Genomic DNA, 27286 nt, shown 5'->3' with positions numbered 1-27286 from the left:
TGTTCGTAAGTGCGCATAACTTGCTCTTAAAAACCCCAATGAATGAATGAATGAAAACCAAAACAATAAATTTCAATTTATTTACACCTTAAGAAAATTACTAACATCTTCAACTACCTTTATTTAAACTTAATTCACTGTTTGCATTACACTCATTGTCACTATTGCACGTGTTCCTCATCCCCCTTCTCAAGTAATTCAAACTAAACTCTGAAGCTCCTATATTTATAATTCTAGCACTACCCAAACATTCATCCCCTCTATAAAACACTGCATATTGCCCTGGTGTTAGGGCCCTTTTGGGCAGTTTTAGCTTCACTACGAGACCCGTTTTGGACCGGCACACTTCACAGGAAACTACATTATTTGTGTGTTGAAATTTGAAATAGCAGTGTAGTATTGAGCCATTTTTGAGCTCTGGAGGTTCTAATGATATCCAGTGAGGAATGTGGGTGGAGAAGAGGGAGGAATAGAGAGCTGGGTGCTTAGTACCTTGGGCCTAAAATTTTTAAATTGATGTAACAAAGCCTAACTTGTGAAGGCAAAAAACATACAAGATAAATGACGTTTTCTTCAACGTTTTTTTGGCAAATAAAATATGGTTCAGGCAGACCATGAACCCTTGATCTTTGGCCCAAGGTCCACTGATGGATGCCCTGGTGCTCCCCCACTACTTGGCCAGTGTCAATGTCAATGAATTTGCCAGGCTTGTCCTCAATATACTACTAAAATATCAATCATAAGCATATGAAACTGTTGTGAAAGAACAATTGAAAAGACCTCTTTAATGAAATCCTGGAAATTCCTAGAACCAATAAAACAAATGCCCATGCTCTCAGGCTTTAAGGCAATTCTTTCAAGCCCATGCTCTGCAGCTATGTGTTTCACTTCCCATTTCATTAAATCCCCCAAAGGAAACATAGTTCTGCGCAAAGCTTGTTGTTGGAGTTGAGACAAGAAGAAAGTTTGGTCTTTTCTTATGTCCTGAGCTTGTAAAAGCCTTACATCTAATTACACCACATCATTCCAGTTAATTTAACTAAATTTACTAACTTACTAGCATTGGGTCTATAATTCTCTAAATATGATCCAAAACTTGTCCTAGCATAGTGTCCAGTGGCAATTGCATCTGCCTTCAAACAATCTCGTGCATATTTGAAAAAATGCTTAAATTTGACATTTTTGTTGCACAAAATATCAGGATTTGGGGTACCTCCATTCTCATAGTCCTTAATTAGGTGACTGCAATTTTATCCTTCTGGGCACAGCCGCGCAAATTGATTGAAACTATCAAATACCTGAACACCTCATTCCAGTATTCTTTAACAAAATTAACTTGATGCAAAGGAATATTTAGCTTATCACATACATAAGAAGCATCTTTGAGATCCTCATTAGACCTACAATGGCCCTTTTCGTCGGCTATGTCCCAATTTCGCATGAAAACACCCTGAACATCATAACCTGAAATGGGACCTATTAGAATAGGGCAGTTTGAAATTGTCAGGGGAAATACCTCGGGTTTTTAGTAAGAGAGCTGCCACGGCACTGTCTACGCCTCCTGATATACCTAAGACTACCCGTTTTATCATATTTTAACAGCAAATATATTAATTGGATTTTTCAAATTTTAAAGTGAGGTTAAAACCGATAAGAAGAGTGAAAAATTTATGATCAAGTATGTCTTTGTCTGTCTCATGGTATTGGATGAAATGGAAAATGGAGTAAGAATTTTAAGACAACATTGCAGGAAAATCTAAAGACTTTTACTAAAATTTGACAATACTACACCACAATCTATTTGTCCAACATAAACAACTATCACTAAATAACAAACTGCGCGACATTGCAATTTCCGCTGCAGGAAAATTCCTGAGATTTCTCTTTATTGTGGTACACCACTCAAAAGATCATCTACTCCGAGAATCTACACCGGTCAGTGGCATTGTGAGGAAAGTCTCATTTAGGGAAACAGTGGTGGACAAACAGAAAGGGTTGTTAACCTTTACAAGGGAAAACAACCCCCTAAAAATCTCTCTCGAGATAAAGTACCATATCACCTTTAGTATTAGAGATACCAAGCTGTGATAATTAGTGCAAACCTTAACTTTGTGCAAAATAAAGTGGTTTAGTAGGAAAAGCGTCTAGAAGAAAGCGCGTATTTAATCTACTGGATCAGTTTCTCTGTTTGTTGAATACTTGTTAAATATTGATCCTTCCTGCGTGTTTACCAGGAACTATAACGCAGGATGAACCCGTTCACTCCAGGTGCACGTTACACTATTACCGACATCTCAATTGGTAAACGCACACATAACCCTGACAGTATAAGTATAAACAAACGCACATGTCAAAAGTCAAAAGTGTTAAAACGTCAAAATTTCTCAATTTTTGCTTTCGATGCATGTGGTGTGTATTTTGTGGAAAATATGAGTGAAAAAGTGGAAGACAGTGTGAAAAACCTCCAAATTAGCGATAAAGACAAGGCATGCCCTCTTATTATTTACTTTTACTCTTAAAATGTTGAAGATTTTAAGTTGTTTGGGGGCTGCGGCCCGTTTAAACCGGCGCACTTTAGCCACATTGGTGTGTAACATATTGGAATCCCCCCCTTTATTTCCTTGTTAATCATTGATTTTACCTGGAAATACTTCAATAAATGATGCAATATTCTAACTTTTACCGTATTATATCCAAAGAAATTTAAAGTTATTTTATTTTAATCAAAAACGTAATTTTTGCAGATCAAAATGAAGAAAGATAAAATGAAAAAAGAAACTGGTGATAAAAGTGAAGTAAGTGAGCTAAAACCACCTCCGAGTTACATAGCAGAGCGTCTCACTTTGTGGAACAAGTTAAAAGCCCAGTATGATGCTGAAGTGGCTTTGAAACCCGAGGCCCCCATTAAAGTCACCCTGCCAGATGGGAGAGTTATTGAGGGCATTGCATGGAAGACCACAATGTATGATGTTGCTAGGGGAATTAGGTAAGTACTCAACAAGTGTCACTGATTTTTATTATTATTGCAACTTCATAGTCAAGGTTTAGCTGACAATGCAGTAATCTCTAAAGTAAATGGGGTTCTATGGGACTTAGACAGGCCACTAGAAGGTGATTGTAAAGTTCAGCTATTAAAGTTTGATGATCCAGAAGCTCAAGCTGTTTTCTGGCACTCTACTGCCCATATTTTGGGTGAAGCCTTAGAGAGGGTTTATGGAGGTTGTCTGTGTTATGGGCCTCCAATAGAGAATGGATTCTATTATGACATGTGGTTAGATGATAAAGGGGTCAGTCATAGTCCAAATCTTCATCTACCGAATTTTCAATAAATCTGCATGCTTCAGATTTCCCAAACTGATTTCCCCTATGTTGAGGGCCTAATGAAGAACATAGCCAAGGAGAAGCAGCCTTTTGAACGTCTAGAAATGACCAAACAAGATCTTCTAGAAATGTTCAAATATAACCCATTTAAAGTTCGGATTTTGAATGAGAAAGTCGACACTCCAACTACTACCGTATACCGGTGCGGGCCTTTAATTGATCTTTGTAGGGGACCTCATGTGCGGCATACGGGGAAAATTAAAGCCTTGAAGGTCACCAAGGTGGGTCATTTTTAATGAATTCAATGAAGGGTTGATGGGGTCTTTTAGAATTCTTCAACTTATTGGGAAGGAAAGGCAGATGCAGAGACTCTGCAGAGGGTTTATGGGATTAGTTTTCCAGATAATAAACAATTGAAGGAATGGGAAAAGTTCCAAGAAGAGGCTGCTAAGAGGGATCATAGGAAGATTGGAAAGGTGGGTTGAAATGTTTGTTTTAGATGTGGTTTCAATCTGCAAGAATGTTGGTAATTAACATCAACAAACATATTTTTTCAGGAGCAAGAACTCTTCTTTTTTCATGAACTCTCCCCTGGCTCATGTTTCTTCCAACCCCGTGGAGCCCATATTTACAACACTCTGGTGGAATTAATGAAAAAGGAGTATCGCAAACGTGGTTTTCAGGAAGTGGTCTCTCCCAACATTTATAATGCCAAATTGTGGCAAACTTCAGGCCATTGGGCACATTATGCAGAAAACATGTTTTCCTTTGATGTGGAAAAAGAAAAGTTCGCCTTGAAACCAATGAATTGCCCAGGACATTGTCTCATATTTGATAATAGGATCAGGTCATGGAGGGAGTTGCCTCTGAGGTTGGCTGATTTTGGGGTATTGCACCGAAATGAGCTTTCTGGTGCTTTGACTGGACTCACCCGAGTCCGCAGGCAAGTTTTTTTTTCGATTTTCAATCACTAAATAAAGGGCTGTTTAGATTCCAGCAAGACGATGCGCATATCTTTTGCGCCCCCGAGCAAATAAAGCAGGAAATGAAGGGCTGTCTTGACTTTCTCAAACACATTTATTCAGTCTTTGGTTTCACTTTTGATTTGGTTTTAAGCACGCGACCTGAAAAATATCTAGGGGAGATTGAAATCTGGAATGAGGCTGAAAAAGCTCTCAGTGAGTCTTTGGATGACTTTGGGGAAGCTTGGAAAGAAAACCCTGGAGATGGGGCATTCTATGGCCCCAAAATCGATATTACTATTAGGGATGCGTTAAATAGGGCACATCAATGCGCTACCATACAGCTAGATTTCCAACTGCCAATTAGATTTAACCTAAATTTTGTTAGCGAGAGCGGGGAGAAGAGACGGCCAGTAATTATACATAGAGCCATCTTGGGATCGGTGGAGCGCATGATCGCCATCTTAACCGAGTCTTATGGGGGAAAATGGCCATTCTGGTTGTCACCTAGACAGGTTAGCGCAAATTAAATGGTGGGTAATTCACAGATGTTTAACATAGTATTTATTAGGTTATGGTGGTGCCTGTAGGTCCAAATTATGACGAATACGCAGAGGAAGTTAAGCAGAAGTTGTACGAGGCGGGAATTATGGCTGAAGTGGATGTGGACCATGGAGATACTTTAAATAAAAAAATTAGGAACGCTCAGTTAGCGCAATTTAACTTTATTTTAGGTAAGTTGTTTAGGTTAAGTTGATTTTTTGTTTCAACAGTTTTTAAGTTTAAAACTTGTAGTGGTGGGAGAAAAGGAAAAGTCAAGCAATACGGTGAATGTGCGCACTAGGGATAACGTGGTTCATGGAGAGGTTTCAGTCGAGGACCTTCTAGGGAAATTGGTACGGTTGAAGGACACTTACGCGCAAGGAGAAGATAAACTTTAAGGCGTCAGTTTTGCATTCAATAATGTTAAGGATAACGAGTTTCTATGTTGCATTAATTATTTATTTACTAGTTATGATAAATGAAGAGTTGATGTACTACATTTCCGTCTGTGCTTAGCATAGTGAAAAATGAAAGTATTTGATGTTTTTTTACAGCAAATATTGTTTTATTTCATTCAAAAGCAGGTTGACAAAAATTAGATTAACTTCGGGCAATTATTCTAGTTCAGAAATTAACATAGCGTCTGACACGAATAATGATATGCGAATGGCCATTTTGTTATTCACAAATTTTTGACTTTCAAAAAAAGGTATCACATTTTTTTGACTACCAATATGTATTTGAAAAATAGAAGATTTGGATCTTCGATTTAAATTATCCGTTTTGTCTGTCGGTAAACCAGCAACAGTGGTTGCAAAATCTCTTGGTTTTTAAGATGCGGAGCCGCACGAGTACCTATTTCTTACGATTTTGAAGGTACTGTAAAAAAAGTTACTAAAGATACTTTTTCAATTCTCTAGGACTTCATTGAGATATCCAGAATCAATATTCAATATAGAATTCATTTCATCCATGTATTTAATTCGTCATAATAGATGAATTTCATTGTTTTTGCTTTATTTTAAAAATACAGTTTTATGCAGATTTGTAAAGCTCGCAAACAAATTTATGCTAAACCGAAAAAGGACAAAATTGTTGAAATAAAGCCGAAGAACTATATAGACCGAGGGCAATAATAACCTATTGACCCATGTTCAGTCACTTGACTATTTCTTAGCAAAAACCTTGGCCGCTGATTATTGCTTTATGACGACGGCATTTGGCCCATTTTCTTAATTTGGAACCCTAAAAAATCAATTTATGTGTAAATATGCAAACACAAGAAATGCGCCCATCGGCTGCCATTCCTGGCATTGTCAGACGCCATTTTGAATTTGGGTCAAAGACGTTGCCGATGCTCTTTTGTTGCATTTTATCGCCATGGCACTAACGCAGAGCGTTGACTTCTCTGGTCATTGACCAAAAAACCGTCGCATAATCTTTTAGGCGATAAAAGATGCTTCGTCATCAATACTGGCAGTATTTCCGGCTTTATCAAATCTCGTTCTGTGACACAGATGCCAATTTATTCATAATTTATAAGCAGCACTGCCATGTTTAATTTGCGTTTTCATTTGTTAACAAAAAGGCTATATTATGCATCTAATAAAGCCCTACATGAGTCACGCTCTGATTAGCAAATACCCGTTTATGGTCCATGTCAATGTTATTAGATCTTTTTGCTTGCATAATAAAATTACGCCATTTTGGCTAATGATAATTCACGTAATGGAGTGAATTATCATTTGCTCAGAATGCTCAAAAATAGAGCTTGATCATTCAATTTAATGGGCACACTGGACTTTAATGCTGCTATTTAGTTGGTACATAGATATCCTTGATAAAACAGAGTCGAAGACAATAATAATACCGCATTTAAATAAAATTAACATATTTTATACAGATTATGTGTAATTATAAAATAATCAATGACGGACGTCTTTGGCCTTATCCTTAGCACTAACGCTAAATAGACCATGACGACATTAAGTTGGATGAGGGCCACAGGATATCGTAGACTGGGTCGTAATTGCTGATTTACGTATGACAAAAGAAGGACCATCTTAGGCCTTAATTACGCACCTATGCATTTATTATTTGTCTATTTAATAAATGTTTTTATATTCAAGGAGGTAATTTAAGATGTTAAAAGAACTTTCTCAAGGTTAATTGAAGTAATGAGAGTATGTTCATATAGAGCTCTGAAGAGTAGCTCCATTTACCCTTATTAGAGCAATTACAGACTGTCGACTCAAATATGTAATATTTAAATTAATTGTCTTCACTAGAGTCGAGTTTACTTGCACGTGTGTAGTTAATTCTTCTGACTGTCGCAATAATTTGGTAACATTTAATAACGATATTAGCACGAATAACAACAATTAAAGTCCTTTATCATTCCCGTGTTAAGCGGGTTTTAAGGTGCTGGTAAAGTCAAGAACGCGCCAGATGGTAGATGTGTCTTTGAGTTACGAAATTGTACATGTATTACCGTGCAATCTATTATTATTGCAAGAGTATCATGGGACTAATTTTCCATGAAAAAAAAAATGTTTTAGCAGCCTCCACACTTGAAGGGCAGTCTGCGGTATACACGCACACCTCTTGCATCACTTACACCGGCAATAATGTATTGGGTGCCTTTACTCCCACAGAACTTTTTGGGGAAGTGAAAAAATCAAAATCTGAGCTCTGAGTGGTATTTTGGCTTCTCCCGCCAGGGTCAAGAAGTGTCTCTGCAGATGCACCAGGCCATCGACCACGCTCCAACTACTCTCCGACAGCGGTACTTTCAGTTTCGTTCGCGGCGGCGTTGCGGGTGGGCCGCTGGGTTGCTGGGTAGACCGAAAATAGATCGTTGGGCACTCGTTTCACATTAAGTGGTTCGTGGAGTATTAAGTTTCATGTTGGAAGTATGATCAGGGCCTGGAGAGGAGAATAGTAGAGGTATGTTTGAGAATCATTTTTCGGGGGGATTAGGGTAGGTGGAGTAGTGTAATTGATCACAGTTAAAATGGATTTAAGGCTTCATAAATCTAACCAAGCCCAGAGAGTGCAAATAAGAGTTTTCGCTTTAAGAATTCTGTATATTCTCATCTCTTTATGGGATTACAACAAACGACTTGAAGGTCGCAGTAAGTTCAAATTTCTCGACTGATTCCCAATATTAAATTGACAAATGTAAAAAGCAGCTTTATGAATATTATTTCCAAAGCGAACGATAAAATTCTACAAGCAGTTTATTATTACTGCAAGAAGTAGTGCCTTTTCAATTGTGAAATATAGACCTGTTTCAGCCACCTCGGATGCACGAGCGCTCTTTGTTTTCGATTTGTGAAATAACCCGGTCTATTTCAAACTGCTAAAGACCATAAAACTTTAATTTAATGTTTATAATTACAGACGTATATCACGCTCTGCTGCAAATTAAAACCGTTTGTTACCACATTTATTCTTATAGAAAATCATCACTCAGCTTTAAAATTGCATTTTGGTGCATTTCGAGTGTTTCCCAACTATCCCAATAGTCCCTTTAGTATAAATAGGGGCGCGTTCAGGAATTGCACACCGCATTTGATGACGACGCAATGGAGACATCAGGCTTTCAAAGATCTGATTCTGTATTATTATGCGAGAGTAAGAACAAAAATTTTGTATAATAAAATTCTCGAATGGATTTTTTTTTATCAATCAACATCAGCAAAAATGCATTCTCATTCTCACCTGTTCCTACAGAATCACGGTACAAAAATTATATTATCCACTTGTCGTTCAAAAATTGATCTTCGGCGCACGCCAAATTCATATTTCGTCACAAGGCAAACTCTTTTTGTGAGTGGCACTTTCTAGTTTTAGTTTTTCCGCATTGTTCAAGATTCAACAGAAAATAAAGAGATTTTGAGAGAGCGATTTTGATTTTTGTGAAAGAGATATGACAAAACTAAGATTTTTGCAAAAGTGTAGGGCACAGGTGTCGTCCAACAACGTTCAACATCGTTATATACAGGGTGGAGCTCAGCCATTAGGATCTCAGTAACCATAAAAGATACGATGCTGGTTAAATTGGGGCAAAGTTAAGCAATGTGGAGTTCAAGGATATGCCGTTTCAGAAGTTGAAAAATACCGATTACTTTTGGAAGTACTTGAAAAAAATTGAAATTTTGAAAAAAAGATTAAATTTTTTCGTTAGCTTCGTTAACGAGGTAATTCAAAATAATTGACACTTCATCGTTGCAAGTTTATTTCTTCTGCAACGTGGGGATGTCTTAAATAACTCAACTCAAAAATGTGAACATTCAATGTGGCGTCCATAAGAAAAAACAAAGTTGATTTTTCACAAAAATCGAAACATCGGATTTCAAATATAATATCGCCACGTTGTATAAGAGGACAGATTTAAATGATCAAGTGTCAATTATGGTGAATTACTTCGTCAACTAAGATGACGAAAAAATTAAAACTTTTTTTTAAATAAATTTTTTTTCTATATATCTCTGAATGTCATTGGAATTTTTCAACTTCTGAAACGGCATTTCTTCAACTTTAAATTGCATAAGTTTGCCTCAATTTAATGAATTTCGTATCTTTTATGGTAACCAAGATCCCCATAGTTGAACTCAATAATGAGGTTTTCATTGTTGTCAGTTTGTGTTAACAAGTTCAACGTTAGAACAGAAAACTCACTACGTTTAAATTTTATAAAGACAAAAATGTGAAGCATAATGAACACAAAAACTGTCAATGTATAAAATATCTTGCGAATGTGAGGAATGTTGTATTGGCCAAATATCTAGATCCTTAAAATAGAGAAGTAAAGAATACTAAAACTATATCAAAAATAGAAAATTCAGTAGGTCAAGTATGTATATGTCAGCATACTTTTGATAACGGTACCAGAATTAAATGGAATGATGTTTGCATCGTTAACAAGGAATCATTATCAATGAAGCGTAAAATGAAAGAAAGTGAACATATTATAGTTAATAAAAATCGATGTGTGTCCTCTTGTTCAATAAGCATGGGTAATCTTTGATTTCCTATGCTTGAGCAAGACGTCAATTTCGAATATCTAAAAAGAAGCTAATGTTAACACATACCGCACGAAGTAATGAAATATTAGGAACTTATATATATAGTATATATATATAATTATTAGGTGTACAACTTTGCTTCCGCCGTTTTTTTTCCGAATTTCGCGATTTTATTGTAAAAAACTAATTATACCTTTAGGATCCAAAGTATTGTCCATCGCTGGCCACTACTTTCTCCCATCTTTCGGGCAGCATACGAATCCCGTGTTGAAAAAATTGGACATCTTTTGAAGCGATCCACGATTCTATCCAATTTCTTACTTCTTCATAAGACCGGAAGTGTTGGTCAGCTAGCCCATGTGCCATGGATCGAAACAAGTGATAATCAGAAGGAGCTAGGTCAGGAGAATATGGCGGGTGGGGTAGGACTTCCCATTTCAATGTTTCCAAGTATTTCTTGACCACTTGCGCAACATGGGGTCGAGCATTATCGTGCTGCAAAATCACTTTATCATGTCTCTCGTTGTATTGCAGCCGTTTCTTTTTCAATGCTCGGCTCAAACGCATTAATTGGGTTCGATAAAGAGCACCTGTGATTGTTTCAGTTGGTTGTAACAGCTCATAATATATTACGCCGAGTTGATCCCACCAAATACAGAGCATGATTTTGGAACCATGAATAGACGGTTTGGCCGTCGACGTGGAAGCATGGCCGGGATATCCCCAAGTCTTTTTGCGTTTGGGATTATCGTAATGAACCCATTTCTCGTCCCCAGTCACAATACGATGCAGAAATCCCTTCCGTCTTTGCCTTGCAAGCAACTGTTCACAAGCGAACAGACGCCTGTCAATATCTCTTGGTTTCAACTCGTACGGCACCCAATATCCTTGCTTCTGAATCATTCCCATGTCTTTGAGGCGTTTTGAGATTGTTTGTTGAGTCACTCCCAATGATTGTGCCAATTCTTGTTGACTTTGACACGAGTCTTCGTCAAGTAATGCTTCCAAGTTCGCATCTTGGAAAACCTTCTTTCTTCCACCGCTATGTTGGTCTTCGACGTGAAAATCACCGTTCTTGAAGCGCTGAAACCACTCACGACATGTCCTTTCACTAATAGTGGCTTCCCCATAAGTATCTGAGAGCATTCGATGAGCCTCAGCAGCAGATTTCTTCATATTGAAGCAGAAAAGTAAAACCTCCCGCAAATGACGAGAATTTGGCTCGTACACTGACATTTTCAATTGCGAATAACTTTATGATGAAGACACAAATAGACTAATATTTTTATGAGGTTATGTTAACAGGTGCCCAAGGCTCCTGCATGCCCACATGGGGTTATTTATTTCGATCATTACTTACCGCTACATATATCTATTCAAAAACGGCGGAAGCAAAGTTGTACACCTAATATATATATTTTTTTAAGTTCCTAATATATATATATATATGCATATAAAAATGACAGGTTTAATTAGTTAGGATAATCAATTGCCGATCATTTACCTTAAAACAACCTTTTGGAATGATGACGTGACTCATATTAAAAAACGCCATGTTTATGCGACGGAGAAGAAAAATTTGAGTGTTTCATATATTTTAAATATTCGCCTTTTACATATTTTAATTTCTCGTTTATTTTCATTTTTCTACTCTAATGTTTTAGATTCCGAAAACAGTGACAGATTTGTTACCAAAATGTTAACGAGGGTATTTGTTCCAGCCCTTTGTAATGAATTAATGTTATGTTCAGTTAGATATACATAACTGAGAATAATGTGCAATTCCGCTGCTGCAATAAATCCTAATGGTGTGTGAGGCGTTAATCTCTAAAAAAACCAGTTTAAAGTGTTCATATTAAAATTAACATAATAATAAAATTTAATTAAAAATTGATATTTGGTAGTGCTCGACACAGCGTTGCCCTACACGGTCACATGTCCGCCACTGAGTTTTTGTCTTGAATCCAAAATGTTAACTTAAATTTCATTTCAACGCTCTCCAGATTTGTTATCCAAGTACGATGACCTAGCGGTGATCGTGAGACTTCGGAGATCCGAACGTAAACTACACCATGTTCCCGATGTTGTCAAACCAAATCGAATTTTTAAAGTACAATTTTTATCTGTTCAAAGTTGAGCACAATCTCGTACAAACACTCATTATATATGTGCATGGTAGTTCTATGAAATTAACCTTCAAGTCCGCGAAAACTTTTCTAATTTTTTTATGTATTTTCACTGAAAATTTGATATTTTTCGCAAGCGATTAAGGAGGAAACTCTGAAACGCCAGTAATACTGACAACCGAAGTTTTATTCTTTTGTTTCCAAAGCGTTCTTCATAAAAAGACGTTGCTCCCGTGTGACGAATTTTTGTGTCGGCGAAATCTCTAAATCTTTAAAAGAGACAATTAAAGAACACTATATTAAAAAGAGAGAATTTCATGGATCAAATATATAGCATGTCTGTGTTAATACTTACAAAATTAAATAGAACGATGTCTGCATCGCTAGTAGTCATACATTTAAATTGATGCAAGTGATTAAAATTTTCTCACCGAACCTAAAGATCATTAATTAAAATTTTTCTCTGCAACGCCACAAAAATTGGCTGTGTTGACCAACCAATACCTCATAAATTAGCTTAATGGTAAAAGAAGTTGATGGAATTTACCCATATCCAATCAGTGAAAGAATTTAAAAATAGAAATGATGCGATATTATAATTTTGTAATGCCGCGACCTTATGCTTGGCTAATTTAAGCAGAGCTCGACATTGTACAGGTCAGGGGACCGCCGAAAATTATTCTATGGGTTAAGTAAGACCGAACTTGGAATTACGAATGCTAATTTCAAAACTGAATTCTGCAATTTGTGTCAATATTTGTTTACACTTTTTATGGCCAGCAAAAGTTTCCACTTATCTCGCTCAATGGGACAACAAAAGCATAAGAAAGTTGAAAGCGTTTTGGATGATTGTGCGAATATCAATCTCGAATGTAATGACGAATTCCACATCTTAGTGGGGTCTAAAGACCGCTTAATTTCGTTTTATTGATGGTTGCTTAGCTTTGGTTCGTTAATTAGCATTTTTTCGTTATTATTTCCAACTCACTTTCTATACACCCGCGAGTGCGATTTTTGTCGGAGATTATGTAAATTATTACACTGCACGTCACTGCTGCCACTGCTAAAAATCTCGCAAAAATTGTTGACAAAATGGCGTCTCCTGATGGTTACATAAAACTAAATCAATTAGGAGCCATTTAATTACCTCACGGATAAATGCCGAACATATTTCTTGTTTATATTGCCAAATAAAGTGTAAAAGCGCTCCTTGGGGCCCAATATGTCACGTAGAAAGCGCAAATAACACGCATAATTAAATCTACAACAATTAAAACCAAGTGTGACCCAACGCCTCCATTATGCCATCCATGTTCATGACACAGAAAATAATATGGGTATTTGGTAATTATGGAAGAACGATAAAGAGGCGAGACATGAACCTATTGTGTAAATCACTTTTAATATGACAAGAGGGATATGTGTATGTACATACCTGTATGTGTGTATGATATGTACATACTTTCCTTGACGCCATTGTAAGCACTAAATCATTTATATAATAATTGTTAATGTAGAGGACTGTGGCCCGAAAGACCTCAGGATTTAGGTGCGATAATTACAATTGCTTATACAGTACATTATTAGTGGATATATGCATCGGTTACACATATTTCATGTTATTGTAAGATTGGCATTTACGAAATTCTAAGTGATGGCGTAACACGAAAAAGCGGTCCTAAGCGCCCACTTGTACGGCCAGTTAGTACACTGAAGTTTATTATTGTTTATTATTGCTATTGGTGTCACCTGATCGCATTTGCTGTTTAAGTGTTATTCAAATATTTCGAGGCGACCCAAATTCATTATTAACGACTATGCCGGTAATACCCGCCGCAATATCATTAAAGCTGCAATTTTTCTGGCATCGATGGTTATTACCCGCCCCGTAATTTGAGAGTGTACTAACATTACCTCTGGTGACTGCTCGGTCCGTTCAAGAATGTGACTGGACCGCCCTCGCAAGTAGCGAAAAATACCTCGAAGCGGAATGAAACGCAACCTGAAAATACGTAAGCTCAATTTTCAGCAAATCAAATGAGAGCGTTACTTGTTTGACATTTCCGCAAACCTGCGCTGTTGATCATTTTCCCTTACACAGGGCGTCCGTTTTTGGAACCCAACAGTGAGGATCTCGGTAACCGCTAAAGGCACGAAGTCGGTTAAATTCTGACGAAGTTGCGCAGTTTGGGGTTCAAGAATATGCCGTTTTAAAATTTAAAAAAAAATCCCACCATTTTCGAAAGTATTCGAGAAAACTTATGGACACCAATTTCTACTTTTACTTTTTTGAATTCGGCTTTCTTCCCTGATTACCACAACGTGTCACATGTTAACGCTCACTTTTGCATCAATTCGGGGCAAATGTCGAAGATCCCGTTTTGCGAAGGGTGCCTTGGAAATGACGGCAACACTTTTGTTTAGTGATGACATTGCTGACAGTTCGACTGAATTTTGTTTGATATCACCTACAGTTGCAAAATGAGCATAAGTTTAGTATCAAAACGTCCTTTTCACGTACAAAACAACGCGATAAGCTGAAAATTAATTAAGCTTCTCATCGAAATGTGCAAACCACTTCGAAAACACTTCTACACTACATTTTTATAATATTTAGTTGACAGAACAACTCAGATTTTCGCTCAAAAAAAACCCCAAATTTCAAGCTACCCTGACATCCACAATCTCCAAAAAGAAGTACCAACCACTTCTAGCCACGACCTTAAAAGCAGAAACTCTCTTTCTTCTAGGACTTACGCAGATCGAAAAAATGCCTCCTGCAGATCGCAGACGCTCCAATTTCGTACCCCTTGTGAGGCCTAAATTGCTCAAGAATCCGATTTTAAAGTACGGACAATGACCCGATGGCTGGGCGACCCCCCGAGGAAGCCCCATTCGGAGCCCCCCGATCCTGAGAATGTTACCGATGACCCTTTGGCAGCGTTGGGGTTCGAGTCTTCGAGGGGTGTTAAAGGGACGAATAAGGGGCAAGTGTACTCTGTGAGCAGGTAAGTCTATACTATATATATAAAAGTAAACGTGATGCGTCAGGGTAAACGTGCCATTTACTTAATATTCATTCATTGTCGATACTAAAAAAATATCTTTGATGTTCAAATAAACCAAAGGCGGCTTTTTCTGAGACACCTTCACTTGCAGGGTGAACCCTTTATTTAACCTCTCTAAATCCAATCATCACCACCATCATAAGCCTGCGAAGCAGGCTTCGAGACAAAAATCCCCTGAAGTGGACTATGATGAGGAGGAGGAAGTTTCTTACTCCCCTCGTGAAAAATCTAGCAGTTCCGGTTATGAGGGCAGCAATGGCAGTAGCTTTAAGTCTGTTGAAGATACTGGGGCTTTGGTGGATATAAACCCATCTTTCGTTAAGTCAATTAGAGTGAGTTTTACTGACAACGAACTTAGGCACCAGTGCGCAGTCACCAATGCGACAATATGACAGACTTTCTTGACTGTCCCTGTCAACAAACGTCAACGCGGTTGATATAAATCGCCCCCTTTATTCGGCCTTGAATCGACAAGGTGACCGAAACTGGCATGTTTTTTAATCAATTATCGGTCATAATTTCCGTTCTGTTTGCCCTGCAAAACACCGCGGGGGTCACGCGAAAGAGAAACGTTTGGGCTTTCTCGTGATGTTCATGTGAAGTCGCAGTGTAGCACAGGAAATTCAAAGCATGTAAATTTCGTTAAGGTTTCGTTTTCGTATTGAACTCTGCAGATAGCAAACATCAATTAAACGCGACGAAGTCGGAAGCGTCGAGAGACCCCGAGGGGCCTTCAAATTTCGACTGTTTTGCATGACAAAAATGCTTCGAGTTTTGTCTATGAATTATCCATTACATTTCTTCTAAAATGTCTAAAAAGTGTTCTAAATCCGAATTGGAAAAAAAAATTTTAATTCACTTTCATCTACCTAAGGGATTTTCGGAAGTACTCGGGTGCTTTTGTTGCCGTATGTCTGTCATCACACGTCAGTGTCAGTTGGGTTTAATTTTTGTTTCTATCTGACAGACGAAAATGTAGAGAAAAAACTTGATGACTGCGTCAAATTTACAATATTAGTTGTCTACCAGTGTTGTGTCGTCACGTCACGAGAAATTTTTCACAAACTATGATCGTTCCGCGCACGGTACTGCGCAGTGTCCATATTTAAAGTAACACATGGCATTTGTCATAACACATATCATCATAAATCATAATAGGCCAGTCATTTTAATAGCTTGATTTGTGACGACGTTTGGTGACCTGATAGAACAAGCACAGATAACTTTATATTACCGCACTGATTGCACCCTGGTGCCCCCATTTGCCATGAGAGATTCACTTGGAGCTTTATCACTTCTGCATTGTAGATAGCAGGGCGTGGTCTTAAACCTCTGAAATCAGTGCCATCACACATGTCCTGCTCCTCTTCGGGTGGAGGAGGGGGCACTTTGACAACGATCCCTGAAGGACACTTGCCACAGCCAATTTGGCCTGGTATTAATTGCCTTTTTTCTTAGACATAATAAGGATTAAAGGGCTTCTTTAAGGTCCTTTGGAACATAGACTTTTGCTCAATGGATGCTCATATGATTCGATCATAGACGAGGCGTTACTTCTCTTCACAGCACAGCATCAGAACCTTGACATCTCGGCCAAAGATCTTTTGGTATGCGTGAGTTGGGTCGGGTTAAAAGTGTCCGTGTTAAGTTGGGGTTCAATTTCAGCTGGATCTTTTGACCAGTATGGATCAGGCTTTAGAGGGGCACAGCCCCGAGGAGGTGCTGAAAATCATAAGCGAGAAAATTCGGGTGAAATTGGAGGCTTTGCGGCTGTGTACCGAAGAGGAAATGAGGCGATTGTGCGTCAATTTGAGCAACTGCAGAAAAGTGAATTCGGTGTTGAGGTGAGTCATAAAAGGAATTTCAGTTGTGTGAATCGATTAAGGAGTATTAATATGTTTTTACTTTCAAGGGCTTTTAGCCACAGTTCTACGTCTTCTAGTAGTCGCGCGCGCACTTCGAGTAGCAACGAAGAAGATTTTTACCAAAGCTCTTCAAACAGCGGTTTTAGTGACAGCCCCCCTGGTCGTCGACGAACTATCACCCCATTATTACCTTATTTATATGGTACATACTACGATCTCCCACAAAAAAAAAAACTGCATTTTTTTGAAAATTTAGGCCGTAAACCATCCACGATTTTCTCTCACTGCGATCACTCCTCGACGATTTCCAGGGGCATTCGCAACGCCCTCATTTACGGCACTCTATGTCGTCACAAGGGTGGCCACATGGGAACGGCGCAGCCGTTGGAGGAAACTTGTAAGGCAGGGATGGACAAAGTTAGTGCGCGGGATGGAAACGCGGGTGTTTGCTGTGATAAAAGTGGAGTGGTGGGGGAAAAGGAGAGAGTATCCACAGTGGTGGGGGTGGGAGTGGGGGGTGTGGAGAAGCCTAGCGTTTGGCAGCAGTACTACGGGGTAAAGGTAGAGGGGAGGCAATGTTGCGGGGAGGTCAGCCCTAAGGACGTACCCGTCTTTGTAAGTATTTAAGGTGCAAGAACGCGGTTGTTCTAGAAAATCTTCCAAAAACACTTATTTGCATCGCCCTAGTCTAGAAAAGTCAGGACCAAATTGAAAAAGGTTTCAACGAATGTATCGTGAGCAAATATTAACTCATCAGCTGTCTAATCAATTATAAACCGCGATTAATTGCCGCACATAAATTACCATTTTTCTTTTTTGCCGATGAAAAAACTCTAAACTAGGAAACGACAATAAACCACTAGAAGCAACAATGCAACAATATCCCATTAAGAGAAGCCGTTCAAGGGAATACTAAGCATTGTTCGACAGAAGGATGTCTTTATGAAGTCGCTTACATCACTCTCGTTAGTAATTCTTACCGGGATGTAAAACATTATTAAGGTAAATTACACATTTCTTATCAGGAGAATATAACTGATGAATTTTTTAAAAATGGGCGATGTTTCGTATTTAAGTAAAAATGTTTGACGTATTCCTTTTTCGGGCATTGGGTTGCATTTGGATTGCGCAACAAAATGGCCGACTTTTTGGTTTTGGCTCCATTTCATTATGGCGTCTGACATGTGCCAAAAAAGCAAGGTCAGCTGTTGGCGGCCATTTTGTTGCCCCACACTGGAGTTGAAGTCAGTGAAATCGCTGAATAATTGTATTTAACTTGTGACGATTACTTTACATGAGTTGATCTCGAGATTGATTCTCATTTACAGCGGCACATGTCTTTAATTGCCGGTTCTAAAACACGCTTAAATTACTCATATAGAACACGTGCGAAAATAAATCCATATATCCTTATTTATTTGCTTGTATATGACTTCGCAGGCTGATTAAAGCTAAACAGTATCATCGTCTTAGTGAAAGTTAATCGTGCGAATCATCGCCTCTTCTTGCAATGAACACCGCGATATCTTTATCTCTCACACACGATTACGTCTTTTCATTGTTTTAAAATTCAATTACACCCGGTAGAAGCGCCAAAACCACGAATTTTAATTAGATCATCCTAATTGGTACGCCCACCTGAACCTGTTGAAAGTGAAAGCCGGCGTCCGAAATGAATTAGTAATGACTGTCATTATTAAATCATAATCGTTACGGTCCAATTTAAAGGCCACTTAAACCGGGCCGTTGCGTGATTACCTGCTAAGTTAAGTCGATCAACTCGCTTATTTCAAGTCTTATTCTTGAACGTGAGTGGTCTTTGAACCTGCGGGTCTATTTCTGCGAATCGTTAATGATGTAGTTTCATACATAGGACAAAATTATGTGTAGGAACGCACCAAATGTCAACGGATTGGTAGTTTGGTAATCAGCGTCCCAAATATTAGATCGCCGCCTGTTTGACACTGACAAGTCAGTTGCGTAATCAGACGGGAGCCATATTGGCCTACTGCATGATTAGTAATGACCTCACGGGTAAACCCAGAGTGGCCGCTCATTTAAGCGGCACTTTGTTGGCATTTGCACGTTTCTGCTCATGAAATTTGATTGGATTTAATTTTTTTCCGGCCCAGAGTTGAGCTAAAAATTCGCAAATCACATTTGACAATGACAGTGACATTTTAACGATATAGGTATTATAAATTTTGACAGTGCCTTTTCACTGCCTGCCCATACAGTTGGCCCGAAGCTGGAGCCGCTTAAAACAATCTATTTTAGTTAGACGTTACATTTTTTCTGTTTTAATCAATGCTGCCCCACAAACGTCTAACAAGCTAAAATAATTGACAATCGAAAGCGCATCCTCCGCATATAGACAATGTGTTTCTCTCGAACCAATCACGACGTCGATGTCAGCACAGACAACGATTGCAAAACGGTTGCGTAAGCGCAGTTAGTTCAAGCATGAAAGAAGAAAATAATTGTTGATCTTCAGCTTTAGGTTAGACGTCACCATTGTTGCCGCATTTAATTTTATATTAAGCCACTAACGCCCTAAAAAAGTAAATTTTATGAATTAAAAAAACGTAATTGGAGGTTAGAATTTAAGTTTTCTTTTTTGGTCTCAAAATGGCGCAGAGTCCTTGATTTTGCCAGTGGTGAGGTATCAGTGGCAACGCTGCACGTTCGCAGGTATTTCAAGGCCCACCGGACCTCGAGGGCGTTTCAGGAGAAAGTAGAAAAGCCAAATTGCGGGCTGAATTACTCGATTGGTAAATGACTAATGCGGGTCATAAGAAATTGTCAAAAATGTTGTCTTTGGTTTTTTCTTTGACCGGTGCAGAAGAATGTGGCTTTAGCGCGACATTTCCTTTTGAGGAATAGTTGCGCAAGCGAGTCGCAAACGGAGAAGTGCATTTATGGCATTTAAGGTAAAAGAGAGAGAGACACGCCTTTGTTGCATTTTATATCGGGTCGTGATGGAAGTGGCATCATGTAACATTATTTCCGGAAAAATGTTGCCATGGCAAAATCAGGTTCAGAAAAAGTGGCCTTAAAGAGTTTTTCAAGGTAGCTCCCAATTTGGGAAATTTGCAAAAGGGCCGCTGCGAGCAATGTCGCTGTCAAAGTTGGCGAACGTGGCAAAATTACTGTGACTAAATTTACGGCTTAAAAAGAGAAGAAATGGAAAGTGATCTCCAGTGATCCACATGAGGTCCGAGCCCTTCCCAGCGCCCCAAATAACTCGATTACATAAAAACTAATATCGCGAACTAGTCTGGTAATAGCGTGGACCAATCACCCAGTTCCCAACGCAACCATTGAATATGCCAACTGGTCCAAATTTGGTTTAACCATATGTCACACCCCTGCCATCAGCACGTGCACCACAGTGTGGAAGAGTTAACATGTGAGAAAAGCGAGGCATCAGCTGATATTCGATCGAGGCTAAGAATGTTAATTACAAAAATTCCAAGGTGGCAAAAGCGCCAAAACAAGCGAATTTCGACGGCGTTGGTCGCCCGCACGCCGGTTGCGTCAACCAAGTTGGTAGTTGGGGCGCCCCGAAAACAAGCACGCAGCGTTGCGTAATCTGCGCGCGAGGCGAAAGAACGACCTTCCAAGGCCGCCGTATAAGCGATCAAATATCGCGACTAAAATAGGTTTTTTTCGCAATCCGCGTGTTGTTGTTATTTTGATCGGACTGGATTCTGGGTGAGAACGCCGTTTTTTTTTAGGCGTGGTCCAATTGGTCGCTTTAAACGCTCCAGTGAGGACGAAGCTCGAAGAGAACCCCCAAAAGCACGGCACTGCCCTAATCAATAAATATCGCGGCCATATTGACATATTCGTGTTAGCCGCGTGCGTCGGCCTACATTTCTGCATCGACATTCGAGCCATTGGCATTTTTTGCGCATTTGTAGGTCCGTTTGATTTATGCCTCAGCATTTTAAGCAAAAAAAAAACAATTAATAATTACTATTTCAAGCATCTCGTTTAACAGTCGCGCGGACTCGTTTCCATCAAAACTCGGTCGTGCCTCGATAGAATAGACATTTCGATCGTCAAGTGCAAACTAATCTGAACTAACCATTTTCTTAAACTCGACCCCAAACCAAGGGCAGCAAAATGGCTGGGAACACCTGACTATGTTTGTTTGACACATGTCAGACGCCATATTGCGAACAATAACACCCAAAGGCGGCCATTTTGATGTACTCAATCGAGGCTGATAGCAATGAAATAGCTGCCAACAGCTCATCAACAACTGAATGCGCTTATTTAAACGCCATTATTTGGATCAAGGACACAATGTCCGCCATTACTCAAGCCGAGTGCAATAAAACGACCACTAACGGCTGAGACTGTTTAACACATGTCACACGCTATTTAATGGATCGCTCTGGGAAGTCGATAAGGATGGATGAAAGGACGTTTATTGGAGACCTCTCGAAGATTTGATGAACTTTAAAATGCAATAACATACAGACACATGGAAAATCCAATTTTGGTATGGTAAATCAAAAAAACTAATGCAGCAAGAAAAGTTCTGGGGAACACGGGGTCGTCCATTGGAAATCTCATTTCACTGATTTGATGAACCTAAAAATATAATAATATAGAGAGTTTTATAAAGGAAAATTCAGTTTTAACCAAATTCATTGAACAAAATTTGTATTTACAGAGATTTTCGTGCGATTTGAATGAAACGTAGTATTAGTTTTTTAAACTAAATGGCAACAGGGCATTCTTCTTTTGTTTCGTCATAAAAGTTATTATGACGGGTGACAAGAATGTTAACTATTAGTCGAATGCAGTATTACAACGGTCACGGATTAAGATCTCTGCAAGGCAATAAAAACCCCAAAGCGTCTAATTTCTGACGGAAATCCCCAGATAATTATAACGACGATAATTCTTCGGGAGCCTAGCTTCTTTTCTTAGATTTTCCAAATCCTTTCCATGTTAAACAATCTGACAACACAGCTGTTACATCAGCATTTTGACACGAAAATAAAGCCGTTTTTCTCACGCCTTTCCTCGGTCCCGTGACCTCACAGACGCTGTGTTTCTCTCTTGCGGTCGTACCCCATTATTTCACCATTACATATTCTAATGTAACCGTTACATAAACATTTTAGTTTAAGTATTACTAGGTACTACTAATTTCACTTGTATACATTAGATTAGCTTGGACGCGTTTGATTCCGTATTGTTTCCTGGTAGTACCAGGAAACGGCATGGGGTTGCCTCTGGCGCAAGTGAAATTGGTCAGTTTTTTTTCTGCTTTCGTTGACCGTCAAGACAAAAACAATTATGGCACTTTCGAATGCGTCTTTTGTTTCGTTGGGGTAATGAGGCAAGTGAGTCGACGGATCAACGAAAGTGAAAATACCTGATAATTAGTTTGACTCAACGCAGAAATTCGCTCTAGTTTCGCGAATGGAAAAAATTTACTGTGAGCTAAATTTTTGACATAATTCTGCTTACAATACCGAAATTCTAGTTTCGCAGTGTGTGACCAACAAATTAATAGTTATTTGAGTAGATTGTGCCTGAGAGTGGCGATCGTCAACCCTGAAACGTGCCCCAAGAAATCGCTTTCTGCGGTTTAATACACGACTGAACCTTTTAACGGTTTAATCCCATTTATCTTGCCCGAGCGGCTGGCTAAGTAACCGCAAGAGATTCTGGAGAAATCCGATCGGTTTTGGTAAAATTTTTAATTTTTCGAATTGAACTATTTAGTTGCACACGCAGTGGTATTAGTGCGGAACTCTTAGTATGTGTGTCATTCAAATTGCGAAAGTATGAATCGATGAAATTTGAATAATTGATAGTTTAATTCTGTTCGTTGTTGCACTGGCGTGCTCCGAGCGCTCGAGGCGGTGCAAACAATTGTTTGGCTATCAAAGCATTAAAGAAGATTTATGTAAGCGTTGCAACAAACAGATAAAATTTGGCTTTGTTTGAATCGCAACGCAACAGTTGGGTCATTTTTACATGAAAGTGTTAAATTACGAATTAATTATATTCGATAACGAGCGTTACCTAATTGCGGGTAAAATCGCGCCGGCAACGAGAAACGTGCTTGTCCAGCAAATATTTGCCTAATTGACGATTTTCCGCCGTCTATGCAAATTCGAAATTCAAACACATGGAAATCGCCAAATACACCTCATTATGTCATTATTGCCGGTTTGCGACCCGGATCTCTTGAGAATAAATTCAAATTTATACGGCTCGTTCTAGGAGGGCCGTTTCCTTATTACTCAAGAAAGCACGCCGCCTATTGTGGGCAGCAATAATAAAATGTCGTATTTATCTAGCACTGCCATCTCCTGGGCGGCGCCCTAAAAATGTCGGTGCTTTTCACACACGGGATAACCCGCATATGAAAGTTATATAAGCTTGTACTGTAGTTATAAGCAATAAATCAAAACATTTACCAATAGTTATAAAACAAGAGCTTATCGATTTGGCCGGTTGTTGATCGATATTCTGCCGATAGGGGCTTTCGTCTGCTATAGTTGTTTGGATCAAATCTGGCACTGATGCAATCTCATCGCTCCGCACATAATGAGCGGGTGAAAACGCCCTTAGGCCTTGAGGGGGTCTAAGGGGGGACGGAAAAACACAGGGTGACTACACTCAGGTCGCTACTTCATAGATGTACTCATTCATGTCAGCACGTTGCTAAGTTGATCTCAAGAAGAAAAAGTTCGCGAAACTTGACGTTTACTTGACAGCATGGTGAATGCGCCTTAAAACATCAATCAGTGTTTTCAAGACCTCTATGTGTAAAATTTGTATTGTTTATTTTTTAGCCAGGAGGACGTCCCGAAACAGACTTCACTCTGGATGTGCCAAGATCAGAACTGCTATCAAAGCGGCTACGCGAGGACAAAAAATGGCGTTTTCGCTGTCGCGTGCTCACCTCGTTCCTCGGCCTGGTCTTCTTCCTTTTGTCTGTGATGGCGGTCAGTCTGATCTTGACCAGAGGCAAGCGCATGTTCGGCAGTATGGTGTGACTTAGCAGAGAATGCAACGCGGCCATATTTAGGGGCTTCCGCCCACAAACTTAATTGTTTAGGGTATTTTGTATTGTTTTTGACCTACGAAACATTGTGATCGTTCTAATTTTATTAATTTAGTCGCGTTTAGCTTCTAAGTATTTATTAGTGAAAATAGTATTTATAACATTAATAAACCCTAAAAAGTATGTACTAGGATTTTGTATTAAATAGGGACATGAAGAGCTCGAAATTACATCCTAAAGTTTCGTCTTTACAGTGCCATCTATTAACTACGGTATTAATATGGATTCACGCTTCAAAGGATTCTGGGCGCTTGCGTGAAGGTATACAAAGCATACAACCGATGGTGGCGACAACGAAACAAGATTTTCTAGTAGTACTGGAGCAGGACGGTAGGTGGCAGTTTCATTATGGCTGTTAGACACGCACTGCAAAATATATACATACGAGTATTCAACGTCTTCTAAGCACTTCTTCATGTTTCAGTTTTTAAAGTGCAAAATATAACATAAACAATGTAAACGATTCACAAGCCAATTTGCAATTCCATTCAAAACACTTGAAATTGCCAGCACCATCACTCGGCATACTACTGCAACAAATGCGTGCTACTACTTCTCGTGACCAACAGATGGAGGTGACATATTTGTTTTGCCAAAATAGGAATGTACCACATTAGCGACATTATTTTCAAATGCAACAATTATAAACTGTCGATTCATTATGTATTTATTTACAACAATTAGAAACTCATTAATATGTCACAACGACCTAATTTACGAAGAAAAGCAAATTATGCCATGTGTCATTTCAGCGGTGTCCATAGTGCCCTTCAGATCCTCCAGAACTTTGTTCGGATTTGGCGCTGGCAGCTACCACAGCTGCACCCGCAGCTGCGGCATTCGATTGCGCAATCTGTGCAGATTCTGCCGCCTTGTAGTATGCAGCTTCAGTCTCGCTCAGCTCGTTTACTGCTTCTTGCAGCTGATGAATCAGGGTGTTTAGGCGCTGCTTAGCTTGCGCTACCATCGCGTGCTGAGATGCTGATACCGTGGCTGCCTCGGCAGCTGCTTTCGAAGATAATTGGCTACCACCTAAGAATAGTGAGTTAATTTTTTAATGTATTTTGATAATAATTTACACCTACTTTGGGCTGAAGCAAGGGCGGCACTGAGAGTGCTTATTTGACTTTGAGCTTGTTGAGCGGCTTGATGGGCGATTTGGGCAGCTTGTTCGGTTAGTTGCAATTGCCCCACCTCAGATTGCAGTCTTTTTTCGGCCTCGCTCACTTGTTTCTTAAGGCTATAAACGATGGCCTGTTTGCCTACCAAGGCGGCCTGTGCAGTTTGGGCTGCCTACAGTAGCCACCTGTCAGAAGCGACATCTAATCACGACGCGTTTACTTACCCCTTGAGCAGCACTGGCTAGAGTGCTCTTGATACCGAAAGCGGCCTGACTTCCTGCAGTGTGCTGCGATTGGACGGCGTTTTTGGCTTGGACTGCAGAAGTATGGGCCAAACTAGTCAGTTCCGCTCCTGAGGTTTCCTTGCTTTCATCCACAGACCCATGACTATCTAAAATGCCGTTTTACCAAAAGGATTTTATGATATTTTTTACACGTACTTTCATATCCTTGTTCAAACCCGCTGGACACTTCCTCGTAATGATTGCTAGCCTGTGCCTGCTGTTCAGGAACTACGATTCTTACTGAGGTGCGTCTGGCCGCTGCACATAGACCCACTGGAAGAGATACCAAATTAGACTTCCTAGAGCCTAGAGGACTCTACATGTTGCAACTTACCACACAGCGCAGTAAAGACGAAAAACCTGAACATGTTTCTCTGAAAGAAATAAAAGAAAGCCTGCAGTATTAGTTTGAAGTTAATTTTGCTTGTTGTTTTTAATACGAATTAAAAGTAATGGCAAAACTCACTTACAAGCACTTAAGTAAACGCAGAAATGTATGGGAGAGGAAGAAGACTGAATGATGTTGCTTTTAAGGGGAGTCAGGGGTTTTATATACTTTTACCGGCATAATAGTGGGGCTCCCATACAGGGGCCTGGGCACGAAAAAAGCTAATTAGCGCATCATGAAGTAATATGTATGTGTGCATGTAAACAAATGGTGAGGCGCAATTTTACTTGTTTGCTTTGTCGAGCGGAAAAAACTAAGGTTTGGTATTCTTGACTTTCAGGAACAAAAAGTGCTGGAATTGCAATATGCAATATATTGTATACCCACATATATTAAAAATATATATATTAAATAAATCTCCCTTAGGCATCTTGGTGACGTTGAAGCAGCCCCACATGACTTTAATTGACTTATTGTGGACTGTGACTTAAAATCTACTATGACGTTTACTCACATATACATATAAGGGTCGATTCAATAATTTCCCGTAACATCTGAGGCGTACATACCGGGGAGGTTTTTAATGTTCATTTAATTTATTTATAGTGGTTTTGAGCGTATTTCGCAAATCTTGATGAGTAATACAATATTTCTCCTCATGTTTCCCAACTAAGGATGAGTGTATCTATGTGTTACTCAAAGTTTTAATTACTTAAAACTAAGGTTTAATCTACTCTGGGTATCTGGCGGCATGGTTTGCTGGAGAACCAGCAAACCGTACCATCAAGTTTCGTGAATCTTTAAGTATTATTCAAACACATTCTTCATTATTGTTATTGTGCAATTCAGGGGTTATTTATTATGGTTTTATTACTATCGATTTTCAGCAATAAAATATTGCACGCGAGGATGATGTTACATGCTTTTGTGTAAGCATCTCAAGGAAGCAGGAAATTGCTCATTTTCATCAATTTTCTTCAGAGCATATTGTAGACATATTTCACGTATTGTTATTAATTTTCCTGCTGATTCAGATACAATTTTATTAAAATTGAGAGCACATGCAATTTTTTCATTAAAATCACGTTTCCGGGGTTTGAATTAATAAGCACGTACAGCAATTATCTACTAAATAGATATAATTATCTGCAGCTCATAAGAGAGAAGATAGATATGAAACATTAATTACTGCACGCATGTTGTCGGTATATGGCCGAAGGAACGCGGCTTTCTTCACATGCTGATTTGAGTGATGATAAGGGGAAGAAGTTTCGATTTATTGTTTGCTTAAAAAAACCATAAGAGCGCCGTTCTGCTCAGTTAAGAAAGAAGAGAGGAGGAAGAAAGGGAGAAAGCTAAGGGAAAATAACTTCATGCACGGTAAGAGGAGCACTGGATGATTGATTTATGAGCAACAAAGTTAAAATATCAAATATTAAAGCCAACACAAATAAAAATGCGAGCAAAGACCAATAGATT

The 27286-nt window shown here is 39.1% G+C and overlaps 4 protein-coding genes across 6 annotated transcripts; 2 read left to right on the top strand and 2 right to left on the bottom strand.

Moving 5' to 3' along the window:
- Positions 1 to 61: 61 nt before the first annotated feature.
- LOC136408143 (mitochondrial tRNA-specific 2-thiouridylase 1) lies at positions 62 to 1681 on the bottom strand. Its single transcript, XM_066388981.1, has 6 exons — positions 1517 to 1681; positions 1299 to 1464; positions 1058 to 1242; positions 781 to 1007; positions 555 to 722; positions 62 to 499 (listed from the first exon to the last, which is right to left on the bottom strand). The coding sequence occupies exons 1-6, from the start codon at positions 1590 to 1592 to the stop codon at positions 110 to 112; spliced, it is 1212 nt and encodes a 403-aa protein (XP_066245078.1). The 5' UTR covers positions 1593 to 1681; the 3' UTR covers positions 62 to 109.
- A 686-nt stretch (positions 1682 to 2367) lies between these two features.
- Positions 2368 to 5338, top strand: ThrRS (threonine--tRNA ligase). Of its 2 annotated transcripts, none has more exons than XM_066389842.1 (9): positions 2368 to 2486; positions 2745 to 2986; positions 3038 to 3287; positions 3345 to 3602; positions 3651 to 3797; positions 3879 to 4264; positions 4312 to 4798; positions 4855 to 5017; positions 5079 to 5338. In XM_066389842.1, exons 1-9 carry the CDS (start codon positions 2430 to 2432, stop codon positions 5222 to 5224), a joined length of 2136 nt encoding a protein of 711 aa, XP_066245939.1. In that variant the 5' UTR covers positions 2368 to 2429; the 3' UTR covers positions 5225 to 5338. The 2 variants fall into 2 exon arrangements, with proteins under 2 accessions (XP_066245939.1, XP_066245938.1); XM_066389841.1 differs by having other exon boundaries at positions 2375 to 2586.
- Positions 5339 to 7519: 2181 nt separating this feature from the next.
- LOC136408361 (uncharacterized) lies at positions 7520 to 24125 on the top strand. The gene is made up of 9 exons (XM_066389299.1): positions 7520 to 7772; positions 14733 to 14990; positions 15142 to 15382; positions 16359 to 16485; positions 16539 to 16657; positions 16716 to 16894; positions 16963 to 17117; positions 17172 to 17530; positions 23743 to 24125. Exons 2-9 carry the CDS (start codon positions 14839 to 14841, stop codon positions 23944 to 23946), a joined length of 1536 nt encoding a protein of 511 aa, XP_066245396.1. The 5' UTR covers positions 7520 to 7772; positions 14733 to 14838; the 3' UTR covers positions 23947 to 24125.
- Positions 24126 to 24658: 533 nt separating this feature from the next.
- Positions 24659 to 25965, bottom strand: LOC136408220 (antifreeze protein Maxi-like). 2 transcript variants are annotated; one of them, XM_066389097.1, is made up of 6 exons: positions 25890 to 25934; positions 25754 to 25814; positions 25576 to 25692; positions 25360 to 25526; positions 25100 to 25307; positions 24659 to 25046 (listed from the first exon to the last, which is right to left on the bottom strand). In XM_066389097.1, the coding sequence occupies exons 2-6, from the start codon at positions 25785 to 25787 to the stop codon at positions 24763 to 24765; spliced, it is 810 nt and encodes a 269-aa protein (XP_066245194.1). In that variant the 5' UTR covers positions 25788 to 25814; positions 25890 to 25934; the 3' UTR covers positions 24659 to 24762. The 2 variants fall into 2 exon arrangements, with proteins under 2 accessions (XP_066245194.1, XP_066245193.1); XM_066389096.1 differs by having other exon boundaries at positions 24661 to 25046; positions 25754 to 25793; positions 25890 to 25965.
- Positions 25966 to 27286: the final 1321 nt, after the last annotated feature.

The sequence above is a fragment of the Euwallacea similis genome, chromosome 4 (assembly GCF_039881205.1).
Source record: "Euwallacea similis isolate ESF13 chromosome 4, ESF131.1, whole genome shotgun sequence".
In the NCBI taxonomy this organism is placed as follows: domain Eukaryota; kingdom Metazoa; phylum Arthropoda; class Insecta; order Coleoptera; family Curculionidae; genus Euwallacea; species Euwallacea similis.
The sequence above is the reverse complement of the archived record's forward strand: the minus strand, read 5'-3'. Positions and strand labels throughout refer to the sequence as shown.

Bases quoted from the DNA above. Each gene is read 5' to 3' on its own strand.
- LOC136408143 (XM_066388981.1), bottom strand. From the start codon at position 1,592: ATGATAAAACGGGTAGTCTTAGGTATATCAGGAGGCGTAGACAGTGCC. The intron at 1,465-1,516 runs GTATTTCCCCTG...GTCCCATTTCAG, and splicing joins TCTCTTACTAAAAACCCGAG to GTTATGATGTTCAGGGTGTT. The intron at 500-554 runs GTATGTTTTTTG...TAAAAATTTTAG, and splicing joins AAGAAAACGTCATTTATCTT to GCCCAAGGTACTAAGCACCC.
- ThrRS (XM_066389841.1), top strand. From the start codon at position 2,521: ATGTTGAAGATTTTAAGTTGTTTGGGGGCTGCGGCCCGTTTAAACCGG. The intron at 2,987-3,037 runs GTAAGTACTCAA...GCAACTTCATAG, and splicing joins GATGTTGCTAGGGGAATTAG to TCAAGGTTTAGCTGACAATG. The intron at 5,018-5,078 runs GTAAGTTGTTTA...TAAAACTTGTAG, and splicing joins GCAATTTAACTTTATTTTAG to TGGTGGGAGAAAAGGAAAAG.
- LOC136408361 (XM_066389299.1), top strand. From the start codon at position 14,839: ATGACCCGATGGCTGGGCGACCCCCCGAGGAAGCCCCATTCGGAGCCC. The intron at 16,486-16,538 runs GTATTAATTGCC...GGCTTCTTTAAG, and splicing joins GCCACAGCCAATTTGGCCTG to GTCCTTTGGAACATAGACTT. The intron at 16,658-16,715 runs GTATGCGTGAGT...GTTCAATTTCAG, and splicing joins TCTCGGCCAAAGATCTTTTG to CTGGATCTTTTGACCAGTAT.
- LOC136408220 (XM_066389096.1), bottom strand. From the start codon at position 25,787: ATGTTCAGGTTTTTCGTCTTTACTGCGCTGTGTG. The intron at 25,693-25,753 runs GTAAGTTGCAAC...TATCTCTTCCAG, and splicing joins CGTCTTTACTGCGCTGTGTG to TGGGTCTATGTGCAGCGGCC. The intron at 25,308-25,359 runs GTAAGTAAACGC...TGGCTACTGTAG, and splicing joins TAGCCAGTGCTGCTCAAGGG to GCAGCCCAAACTGCACAGGC.